Consider the following 12,318-nt stretch of genomic DNA (forward strand, 5'->3'; position numbering starts at 1 on the left):
TCCGTTGAGCATATTTAACTGCCTTGAGGGTTTCTTATGTCTTTGTACATGTGTACTTGTCTTTTCAAGTAACATCTGTCAAAGGTTTCACATATGGCCCCAAAGAGTTTTCAGTTTTGCAAAGTGCTAAAGAAGAGCCTTATGTACCAAATTATCTCCATGAACCTTAACACATGTTTATATGGGGATGGCTTGCTGCCGAACCAGGCCCTGGGTTAGTTTGCGTGCCTGAACCAAACTTCCATCCATTTGTCCCATCCATGTACATGGAGGTGATAACTCAGAGTGTGGTCTTTAGGCACATATTGCAGTTCTACTGCTAAAGCTAACTGGGTATAGCCCCCCAAAATTCCTGGATGAGACTACCTAGGGGATCACAAGCTACTCTGAGCTTTTAGGAGAAAGTATAAGGTTGTCCTGGGGTCCTGTATTGGAAATACAGTGGTACATCGGGTTACAGATGCTTCAGGTTACAGACTCCGCTAACTCAGAAATAGTACCTCGGGTTAAGAACTTTGCTTCAGGATGAGAACAGAAATCGCGTGGCGGCAGCAGCGGGAGGCCCCATTAGCTAAAGTGGTACCTCAGGTTAAGAACAGTTTCAGGGTAAGAACTGACCTCCAGAACGAATTAAGTTTTTAACCCGAGGTACCACTGTACCTCTTGAGTTATAACTCCTTACAAATATTGCTTTGCCAACACACAGTATTTTGCCCTGTCCCACAAAATGCATGTTCCAATCAGTAGCTCAAACATTGCACAAAAACCTGATCATTGCATAAAAGAATGAACATGTTTTGGTGGTGCATTTGAATTTGAGTTCCTACAGTCTGCAGCGTTTCATCTAATAAGGGATATTATCTGGAGATAGCTTAGCCATGAGTTAGTTTTTGACACTGGAGATAACTTAGCCATGTGTTAGTTTTGGAGATTTTAATTTAATTTTTTTAAAAAAAATTGTCATGTAAACACAACTGGTAAGTATATGTGGCATATAATTTGTTACATTGTGAAAGCTTGGTGGTGTGTGATGTACAAATATTTCAGTTAATTCATATTTGTATTAACTGGTTGTTGTTTTGGAACTAACAATATATGTTTCAATCATTCAGCTAAAGAAGCTGCTGCGTTTGGGCCCCTCCCAGCACAAAGGAAACTTCCAGTACAAAGAGCAGAGCTGGAAGGTGGGCAGATTTTAAAAGGATTACTTTTGTTTTCATCTAGTGGTGGTTTCTTTTCATGGGATCCTTCACTGGGCATTAAAAAATGATAATAAACAGCCTTTTTTGACAGACACAATCCAACATTGCAATCCTAACTATATCTACTCAGAATTAAGTCCTATTGAATTCAGTTGGGCTCACTCTTGGGTAAGTGGCTTCAGAATTGCAGCCTTAGATTAGTTAAGAACTTGTAAGATCTTCTATGGGTCTGTTTATAAAACCTCATATTTTTACAGGCCTGCAATCATGCCTGTTCCTCCATCAGTAAAACTCATAGTATCTGTTACCTCCCATAAATCTTCCTATGCTTCTATCTGGTCAGCCCTCTACTTGTGTGTGTGGTTCCAGTTTCTCATGTGTACCATTTAACTTAATTGAATCTGACTGTGCTGGTTTCAGCCTGACTGCAGTTTATCAAGAAATATTACTGAAATATGAGAACAGGTACACTGATACACCAAGATGCTTATCCGGAGCTTATCTAGGCAGCATTGCCTTCTACTGGGTTCCACTTCACCTGGAAATAGGGCAAAAAGATACAACAAGAGATTGGTTCAACTAGCACGCTTTGCTGATCCTAGTTTGCAGCTCAGAGTAGTAGGGATGACATAGAGAACTGCATCATGTCTGCATTATTTGCAAATATTGGAACACACACTGCTAGCAACGTGTGAACAAGTCAGACAGTTCTATGTCTGGAAGCAATATATTCAGTGCAATATATTATTATCCTGGCTAAGTGGGAATAGTTTGTCCATGAACAGCTCCAATGCAGCTGAGTGAATAAATATATATAGCTTATCTTAGGGGAGAAGGACTGAAAGGGAAGAGAGTTTTGCCTTGCTTCACAGCATGTTTAAAATGCTTCATCCACTATGTGTAATACAACACCTTGTATTTCCTTTCTCTGAATACCTTGTCTCTATTTCTGGACCTCACCTAAGTGGACTGCAGCTTTGGGCAAGGCTCTTGTGCCTGGCAGCAAGATATAAATGATGACTTTGACTGGAATCCTGCAGATCATGATAATGGTAATACTCCTAGATATGCAATGCCTCCCCCATCCCTTGGCCTCGCTTGGCTTCCTCTGTGTGTCCCCTCCCAGTTAAGAGGTAGAGCTTGATCAATAGAGAAAACCCAGGAAATGTGCTTGTATATCAGATAATTGGTCAGTTCAGACATAGACCATGGCGTATTGGACCAAGATCAAGAGTTTTCCTTGCATGCTCAAATGCAACGTTTCCCCCCGGGGTTTGTTTCTCATTATGACCAAACCAGGAAACTGTGGTTTAATCTCTGGCTATAAACCATGGTTTGATCCTGGTTAGATATCTTCTTTTCTCTCTCTCTTTTTTAAAAAAATAATTTTTATTGATTTTACATAATAAAGAAAGACATACAAAACATATTCTGCCTTCTTCTCCCCCCCCCTCCACGAGCCCCCTTCTGCCACAAGAGAGTCTCATGAACAGAGAACAGTCGAAGGCAGTCCATTACATCAGTGGTTCTCAACCCCCGGGCCACGGACCGGTACAGGTCCATGGATCAATTGGTACCGGGCCGCCCAAGGAACATTTAAATACAATTAAATTAAAATTATTGAATCAAAACAATCTAAATAAAATATAAACAATCAACGTCCCCCCTCAGCGGGCCGCGGTAAAATGATCAAACGTTGACTGGTCCGCGGCGATAAACAGGTTGGGGAGCACTGCATTACATAGTTGAGTTTCTCCCCACCTCCCTCCTCCTCCCTCCAGAGCCCCCCCTGCCATCAGAGGCCCCAGTGATCCTGGTTAGATATCTTATAGACAGACATTAAACAACAGTTTCCAAGTTCAGATGTAATGAGAAATTGGTTTATAACAAACCCCAGAGGATTTGTATTACAGATGGTGAGAGGGAAGTAGAGAGTGCATGAACATATTTGTTATCAGTGCAACAAATCATGAATTTCCAGACCCTTGTGATCCAGACCAATGTATGTCTTTGGTTTCATCTGCTGCCTGGTCATTTTTATCTGGAGATGTCAGGATTTGAACCCGAGACCTTCTGCATGCAAAGCGTAAGCAAGAGCACTGAACTATAGTCCTTCCCCTGTGGTAAATAACCAAAATATTTAAGATGAAACAAAAGTAACATTCCGTTTCTCACTTTCTAAACCCCAAATATCTCTCTCTCTAGGTGATGGATATTACATGACGGTGCCGGGGTTCGTGGGTCACAAGAAGGATGTTGGTCGTTTGAAACTTCTTCTCACTGATCTTGAGCCAAAAAGCATATATTGTCTGATTTTTAGTTACCGACTTGCAGGAGAAAGAGTAGGGAAACTACATGTGATCCTAGGCAGCAGCAGCAGTCCTTCCTGGTCACAGAGTGTAGGAGATGATGAACAGTGGAGGACTGGACAAATGGAAGTCCACACAGGGACTGAAGCAACAATGAATGTAAGTTAAAGATCAAAAACCACCTGCAATGACCAGTGTAACTAGTTGCAGTTTGCTCTGACTGCTGGCAAGTTGTAATTATGGCTACTGTATATGGTACCTCTGGTTAAGAACGTAAGAAGTGCCTTGGATCAGACCAAAGCCCAGTATACCTGAAGGAGCGTCTCCACCCCCATCATTCAGCCCAGACACTGAGGTCCACTTCCGAGGGTCTTCTGGTGATTCCCTCACTGCAAGAAGTGAAGTTACAGGGAACCAGGCAGAGAGCCTTTTCAGTGGCGCCTTCCCTGTGGAACGTCCTCCCATCAGATGTCAAGGAGATAAAGAACTACACTTTTAGAAGACACCTGAAGGCAGCCCTGTATTGGGAAGTTTTTAATGTTTGACATTTGATCACATTTTTATATTTTGCGAGGGAAAGCCAACCAGATTGGGCAGGGTATAAATAATGAAACTACTGTTGTTGTTGTTGTTGTTGTTAGTTCAGCATCCTTTTCTCACAATGGCAAACCAGATGCCTGTGGGAAGCTCATAAGCAGCACATGATCGAAACACCACTCTTCCCCCACATATTCTCCCCAGCAACTGACATTGAGAGACAGGCCACCTCTGATGGTGGAGGGGGTAGTATGCCGCCATCATGGCTAAGTAGTCATTGATAGCATTGTTCTCTTATGATTTGTCTAAGACCCATCCATGTTGGTGGTCATTACAAAGGTACTTCCTTTAGCCTGCCCTGAAATATTCCAACATTCAGCTTCACTGGATGTGGCTGGGTTCTAGTATTAAAGGACGCAGAAAGGTCCAGGGACAATATGCCACTGAGTACTAGTTGCTTGGGGGAAGTAGCGGAAGAGTCTTGTTGCCCTTCAAGACCTCCTTGTGGGTTTCTTGGAGACATCTAGTTTGCTGCTGTAGGAAGAACAACGCTGGACTAAATGAATCTGTTGGTCTGATCCAGCAAACGGTGGTTCCTATGTTCTTATTCTCTGGACCTGATTGTAGCATGATGATCTCAAGGCTTCAGAGATAAATGTCTTACTGCAAATTCAGTGTGTGTGTGTGTGTGTGTGTGTGTGTGTGTGTGTGTGTATATATATATATATATATATATATATATATATATATATATATATATATATATATGATTCTAATGTATTGGGGGACTGGAGTATTAGCATCAGAGACCATTGGAAGGTGAGGAGGTAGGAAACATTTGTTGGGCCTGTTACCTTATTTCTCTTGCCCATATCTCCACCAACGACTGGGCCGATTAAATATATCTGGACAAAGGAGAAAGAGTATGGCATGCTGTGCAAAGATGGAATAACAAAATGGCAGAATTGGGCTTTGTGAAATGGTATGGGAATGTTAAGAGGGGCAGTTGTGGTTTTGGTTTTTAGTTTTAGCTTTTAAAATAGGGAGAGGCATTAAAGTGACAAATACATTCCACTAATTTTTAGCTCATCAAAAGGGGTTTCGGTATAAGGAAATATAAACCAAAAACATACTAAGCAACAAATTCCTTGACAATGCCATTTAAGAGTTACGGTTGATTCAATGTGCATGAGAACAGAAGACATATTTGCATTGTAGCATACTACAGGACATGAGCAGAATTTGAATATGGTATTTATTTGTATTGGGTTTGTAAAACTGAATTTTATATCTTTAGATCTTATTTTGAAAATCTTAATCCATACAGAAGCATAAGATGTCTCATTATTTCAGTGAATTTTTTGATATGGTGATAATAATAATAATAATAATAATAATAATAATGTGCATGTAGCACAGTTCAGTTTTCTAACTTATGAGCATCTAGTACCTCTTGATAATTTGCACTTCTGTTAATAATGTTTCCCCCACTCATTTTATTAGATCGCCTTTGAGGCAGAACGTGGAAAAGGTAAAACTGGAGAAATTGGAGTGGACAATGTTATGCTGTTTTCTGGTCTGTGTCCTGAAGACCATTTGACATTGGACATCTGAGCTTACTATTTTAAATACTATTATATTATTTGTTGTCCTGGTCCAGAATTTTGTATCATTGTGAGCTAGATAAAGTGCAAATCTGGAAACCAAACTTCAGTGCAGACAGATAAACCGACAGGTACAAAAATGTCTCCAGTTAGATACTACATTTGTATATAAAATATACTAAACTTTGGTTTATGTGTAGCTCTACTGTATTATATCATTTGTGGTCAGGGTCTTATAGAATGTGAAAATATTTTGCCTAGATTTCTTGCAAAAAAAAAGGTTTTACATATAATTTCTTTGAAAGAAAATGCCTATTGCTGTATATTCCCCAAGTTCTCCTGCAGGAATGTGAAACAGGATCTTCAAAAGGATATGCCATTTCTTGTAACACTTAGAACTCCTACAGTTTGCTACAGCTCTGTGGGTACCCTGGTGTATGCCTGGTGGTTGCTGCAGTAAATAAGTAAAGCATAAGAGAGAGATGTTGTTGTTGTTGTTGTTTAGTCGTTTAGTCGTGTCCAACTCTTTGTGACCCCATGGACCAGAGCACGCCAGGCACTCCTGTCTTCCACTGCCTCCCGTAGTTTGGTCAGACTCATGTTGGTGGCTTCGAGAACACTGTCCAACCATCTCGTTCTCTGTTGTCCCCTTCTCCTTGTGCCCTCCATCTTTCCCAACATCAGGGTCCTTTCCAGGGAGTCTTCTCTTCTCATGAGGAGGCCAAAGTATTGGAGCCTCAGCTTCAGGATCTGAAGAGAGAGATACATATCTCTAAAAACACATGGATATGTTGGCCAGACAGTCACTTGATGAGTATCTGCCCAAAACACTTTAAATGTTAACTGACACAAACACCAATAATATTTGTCTGGACTTTGGAATCATTTTACTGCCTAAATATTGCAACTGTTTGAATTTATTTTTTTCCCTAAAATAAAAAGTCACCTTCTCTACTTCCCTTGTAAATCCAACTACAGCTATTTTAAAAGCTGCTTTTCTTTATATAAAAAAAAAGCGCCAGTGGATTTGGCGGGGCAAGTGTTTTTATAATTAAATGAAACTATACCATACTGATTTTGGTGAAACTTTTCTTTATGGGGAAACTCAGCCAGATGGGTGGGGTATAAATAAATTATTATTATTATTATTATTATTATTATTATTATTATTATTATTTGGTAAAAGTGATGTCACAGACACATAGGGCCACAAATCAGTCCTAAAGTAATCCAAGCAATAATTGTTGAGTTGCTGGGGCAACCCAGTCAGATGGGTGAGGTACAAATAATAAAATTAGTGTTTATTATTATGTTGTAATTGACAGTGCTGGGCACCCATGGAGCACAGTTGCAAGTTAAAGCAGACCGAGACTATATGCATTCATATAGGTCATTTCCCCCTTGCATAGCCAACAATGTTGGGTCACAAAAACAGATAATTCCCAATTCCTGCTTTTGCAGGAACACCTGGGAGCAGAGGAGAGGCATAGTAATGGGGGGGCGGGGGGCATGCTGCCCCGGGCGGCAGGCTGGGCGGGCTGACCACCTCTGACGGCCACTGCCATGCGACACGGCGGCCGCCATCGGGGAGAAGCCCCGATGCAAGTGAGACTGCCTCACACCGTGGCTTGCTCGTGGGGGTTTGCTGCGCCGGTGCGTTGTATGCCTCCTGTGTGTGCATGCGTTGCGTGTCATGATGCATGTGCACGACACACACCCCGCCCCCTTCGGGTTTGCCGCCCCGGGCAGCCAGGCGGCTAGCTACGCCACTGCCTGGGAGAAGAGTTCTGATGTGCAAAAACTTTTTTATTTCTTTCATTATGAAAGACAGTGCTGTGCACATATTCTTGTGACTCCCCCAAGCATGAAAGTGAATTGGTTGGGCCATGCTTGCTAGGACTTTGTAAGTGGATCAGTGTGGTTTTGCAGCTTCATGGGTGTGTGTGGGGGGAATATGAAGGTCACAATAAATATGCTTGAAGCCATAAGAAATAAATATGCTTGAAGCCATTGAAATCAACCTTTCGCTGAGAAACAATGTATTGGTTCTCTCCGCCTTGTACTATATATATTTATTCATCATTAAGCTGATCATATATATCCATGATTGCGGAGGAGAAAATATATACTTAATGTCAAAATCTACAAATTACACTGATTTGCCCCCCCACTGTATTTTCCTCTAAACTGAAGACATATAAATGGTTTTTTGTGGGGGGGTTTTTAAAAAAATGCTAGCATTACCTAGGAATTATTAATTTTCATATGTATGGATGGTTACCAAAATAAGCGAAAAGGAATACTGTTGAATGATGTGTATGAGTTACAGATACTGCTCTTGGAACTTATCCAATTATATTTTATAAATAACTAGATTCATTTTGAAAGTGTAATAGCACATCTGGAGACAGATTTGAACTAAAAAGGGAAAACATTTCCTAAAGATGTCTAAGTGATACAAAGTGATAATTACAAACTTGAAAAATTCAGTCAATTCATGAGAAAACATTTATTTTATGTGTGTCTTTGTAAACTATGTATGCTGATCAGCTTTTAATTAGAATTTGGCTGATATTGTGCATAGGAGTATAAATGTACAAGCTCTTCTGGAACAGCAAAAGCAGCTATTTTCCTTTTGTCAATACAAGAACATAAGATAAGTCCCTCTGAATGCCTTGAGAAGTCCAGAAGCAGGACATGAGCACAACAGCACATTTATGTTCATGATGCTCAGAAACTGGTATGCAGAGACATCCTGATACTGGAGGTAACGGGACCCCTGACCATTTGGTCCAGTCATGACCGACTCTGGGGTTGTGGCACTCATCTTGCGTTATTGGCTGAGGGAGCCGGCGTATAGCTTCCGGGTCATGTGGCCAGCATGACAAAGCCGCTTCTGGCGAACCAGAGCAGCACACGGAAAGGCCGTTTACCTTCCCGCTGTAGTGGTACCTATTTATCTACTTGCACTTTGACGTGCTTTTGAACTGCTAGGTTGGCAGGAGCTGGGGCCAAGCAACAGGAGCTCACCCTGTCGCGGGGATTCAAACCGCCGACCTTTTGATCGGCAAGCCCTAGGCTCTGTGGTTTAACCCACAGCGCCACCCGTGTCCCGATACTGGAGGTAATTCATAGCAATCATTCCTAGTTAACCATTGATAGCTTATCCTCCATCAATTTGCCTAACCCCCTTTTAAACCCAACCAAATTAGTGGAAAAGATGGAAGGAAATCTTAATTTGTCTATTGCATATCATCATGCAGTTTGTATAGTGCTGGTATCTATGGTTGCCAGCTGCCACTACTCCAGGGGACCCATGGGCTTCTCCTGTTGTTCTAGTGATCTCTCCAGGTTGCCTGCGAGCTGGCCCACTGTCCACCTGTCACATCACTTTTTCTGTGCGATGGGCACCTGATATTATGCTGCTCCAACTGCGGCAACTCCAGCTGGCCTTTCCAGCACTGGAAAACTGCTCGGTGAACGGGTGACAGAGATCAGAAAAGAGATCAGAAGGATGGAGAGAGATGGCTTGTGGGAGGAATATGGAGAATTAAAATGTAATTTGTAAATTGTAATTTGTGGCAAGATGTGCAGATGCAGGGAGGTACAAGAATACATTATGGAACCAGCAGGAGGAAGCCAGACAGTAAGATGCTGGAAGGGAATAACCATTTGAAACTCCCCACTCATCCTTCTCCTTAAGTTGTGGATCAGAAGAGTCACATGTCCCTTTTCTGTTCCTTAGTTACTCCTATGCCCCAGATGGGGTCCTTTATTTTTATTTTTTTGCTTTGTCTCATCTGGTACCCACCAATGTAACAAGCAACTATGGTCAAGTCGTCCGTGGTAACTCACATGAGGCTCCACAATGTTGCACCCAGAAGCAAAACAAAAAACAAAAAAACCATATTTTACGGACCATAACCCGCACTTTTTCCCTCCGAAAACTGAAGGGGAAAAGTCGCTGTGGGTTATGGAAATTGGGCTGTTTTCGCCCCCTCCGCGGCTGCAGCCAGAGATCGGAACATGGGGAGGGCGAGAAGCAGCCTGAGTTTGGGGGGGGGGCGGACGGGAGCTCCAGCCCTTCGATCCTTCCTTCCCCCCCTCTTTCTTCCTTTTTTTCTCTCTCTCCCTCCCTCCCTTCTCTCTCTCACTCCTTTCCTTCCTTCCTTCTCTTCCCTCCCTCCCTCCTTCCTTCCCTCTCTCTTCCCCTCTTTTGCCACCCCCTAGTTTTGATCCTGGGTACGCCCCTGGTTGCACCCTCACTATAATATGCAAAAATGTTTCTGCGTTTGGATTGATGTCCATGGGCACTTTCTGCACTATGGTTAAAAATGGCATGTTCTCCATAATATTGCAAGCAAATGGATTTAGATTCACAAGAGAGCCTAAGATGATGGCAATAAATTTTTAGACTCAGTGATTTATTTTCTCAGCTGTGTCACAAACAGATTTTTCATTCAGCTAGTGTCTGCTTGATTTGGGAAATGGATAATTCTGCCAAGAAACTATTCCCTCCCTGTGTCTTCTTCCAGGGAAGGATAAAATGACACAGATATTGGTCAACTGAGAGCTGAGCCAACATGCTCCAATCATATGAAGCCCCTGAGGCAGCATCCTCATGGGTGCCTCCTGCCATGCCCCCACCTCTGCCAAAGAAGCAGTGCCATTATAGGTGCTGATTTCCTGCAAGACCTTGCGAGGTCTCATCGAAGTCTTGCGAGATGTCAAGGAGAGCAGAAGATCTCACGAGATTTGGGTGAGATCTTGCAAGCTCTTTCAGGAAATTGGCTCCAATGCCAGCACTGCAGTGCCACCGGCAGCTGGCACTCTGGTGGTGTAGCAGAGCAGGGTGGCACTTCCTGTTTTGCCTCAAGTGGCAAAATGGAACATACCTCATACCTCCACTGAACTCAGGATTCCAGAATTTACAGTTGTCAGTTTTGAGGGAAGGCAGGCAAGGACCAACTGCCCAGGTGGGGCTTGCTAGCTTGGGGAGGAGGTGTGTGATGCCTTAGCTGGAGTAGGCTCAGGACAGCTGAGCATCATACGCCTTGTCAAGCCCAGAAGGTCTAACAGGCCTCCTCCGTCCTGGCCAGGCCTGCCTCATGCACTGAAGTGGCGTGAAGTAGCTGCCTTAGGCAGGAGAAACCCCTGAGGCAACACCCTCATGGGCACCTCCTGCCATTCCCCCACCTCTGCTAAAGAAGTGGTGCCAGTATACATGTGCACTTGGAAGTAAGCACAATCGAGTTAAATGGAGTTTACACTCGGGTGAGATGGTATAGTATTGCATCCTAGCTTTATGTCTGACTAAGCCGCCCAGAGTGGCTGCCAGATGGGTGGGATAAAAATAAAAGAATTATTATTATTATTATTATTATTATTATTATTATTATTATTATTATTATTATTATTATTATTATCATCCCCATTCCATTCTGGTACATTTGAAGCCACTTTGTTTGGTGCATAGGTGTAAATAATATTTTGATATTGTGATATACAATACAGTGATGCATTGTGCAAGCCGTGGCAATCCTCTGCTTCCCCTGCAAATAACCAGTGCCTTTAGCAAAAACTTCCCAAAGTTTTACTGATTTTAGTGCAGCTTCCAGCTGTTCTAAATGTTGGACTATACAACACCAGCAGAGGGCAGTAGATATTCAGACTTCGATCCTGCAGATGAAGACATAAAACAGTTTTGTCTCTCGCCTGATGTTGCACCAGATCACTGCTTTTATAGTAAAAAATAGTTATTTCAGTAAGGGTCTTTTTGCCTTTGAGAAACTTGGTTGGTATCCCCAATGAAGAAAGTAAGAAGTCTTTATTGCAATTCTCAGAAAGTGAAACTACCTTTAGCATCATTTCTTAATGGAGCTTTAACTGCAGAAGTATGCATGCACTAAAAAAGTGAAGTTAGTACAATTTCCTAAACTGGTTGGAAAGGTAGTTGTATTTTACATAAGCCCTTCTGGCTTGCACTCTTTCTAAACACTTGAGGAATGAAATTATCACCCCTCTTTTATTGTCCATTCCGGGTTGTCCAACCACTGCCACAAGGTCCTTTCTCTTGGCATATCAAGATGAGCAGGTGACAGCAAAGGTGGCAAGGTTTTTACCTGGGTCAATCAGAATAAGATCCACTATTTGACTATTGATTCTAAACCCTAACATGTATTTCATATACAGTTAGGTAGCCGTGTTGGTCTGCCGCAGTCGAAACAAAACAAAATAAAAATTCTTCCAGTAGCGGCCGCCTAAAGACCAACTAGGTTTGTTATTGCTATGAGTTTTCTTGTGCATGCACAAGTGTGCATGCTCACGAAAGCTCATACTAGTAACAAACTTAGTTGGTCTCTAAGGTGCTACTGGAAGGAATTTTTTTATTATGTATTTTATATAATTGGCTTTTTATTTCCGTTCTTTGTATATCGTATAGTTTTATTGGTATGGCCGATGGCTGACGCAAATAAAGATTCATTCATTCATTCCATAAACCTCTTTGCGGTGGGGAGGAGGAGTACGGTCTGAGTGCAGTCTGTATTTCTATCGTTAAGAGCAGCAAAAAAAAACAACCCTCCTTAATTGTGCTGTGCTTTTCGTGTTTTGACGTGTTGCGAAGTAACGTGTTGCGGCTTGCACGAGAATTGGTGGCGGGGTAGG

At 42.2% G+C, this 12,318-nt stretch overlaps 1 protein-coding gene across 2 annotated transcripts in view; it reads left to right on the forward strand.

The window, feature by feature from the left end:
* Positions 1-6,723, forward strand: part of EGFL6 (EGF like domain multiple 6) — a 40,725-nt gene extending 34,002 nt beyond the window's left edge. For both annotated transcript variants that reach the window (XM_035115536.3, XM_088667729.1), the window contains 4 exons: positions 1,113-1,184; positions 2,168-2,254; positions 3,408-3,670; positions 5,552-6,723. In XM_035115536.3, the coding sequence (XP_034971427.1) occupies positions 1,113-1,184; positions 2,168-2,254; positions 3,408-3,670; positions 5,552-5,662 (533 nt within the window). In that variant the 3' untranslated portion in view covers positions 5,663-6,723. The remainder of the gene's footprint in view (positions 1-1,112; positions 1,185-2,167; positions 2,255-3,407; positions 3,671-5,551) is intronic.
* The last annotated feature ends 5,595 nt before the right edge of the window (positions 6,724-12,318 follow it).

The sequence above is a fragment of the Zootoca vivipara genome, chromosome 4 (assembly GCF_965207765.1).
Source record: "Zootoca vivipara chromosome 4, rZooViv2.hap1.1, whole genome shotgun sequence".
Taxonomy (NCBI): Eukaryota; Metazoa; Chordata; class Lepidosauria; order Squamata; family Lacertidae; genus Zootoca; species Zootoca vivipara.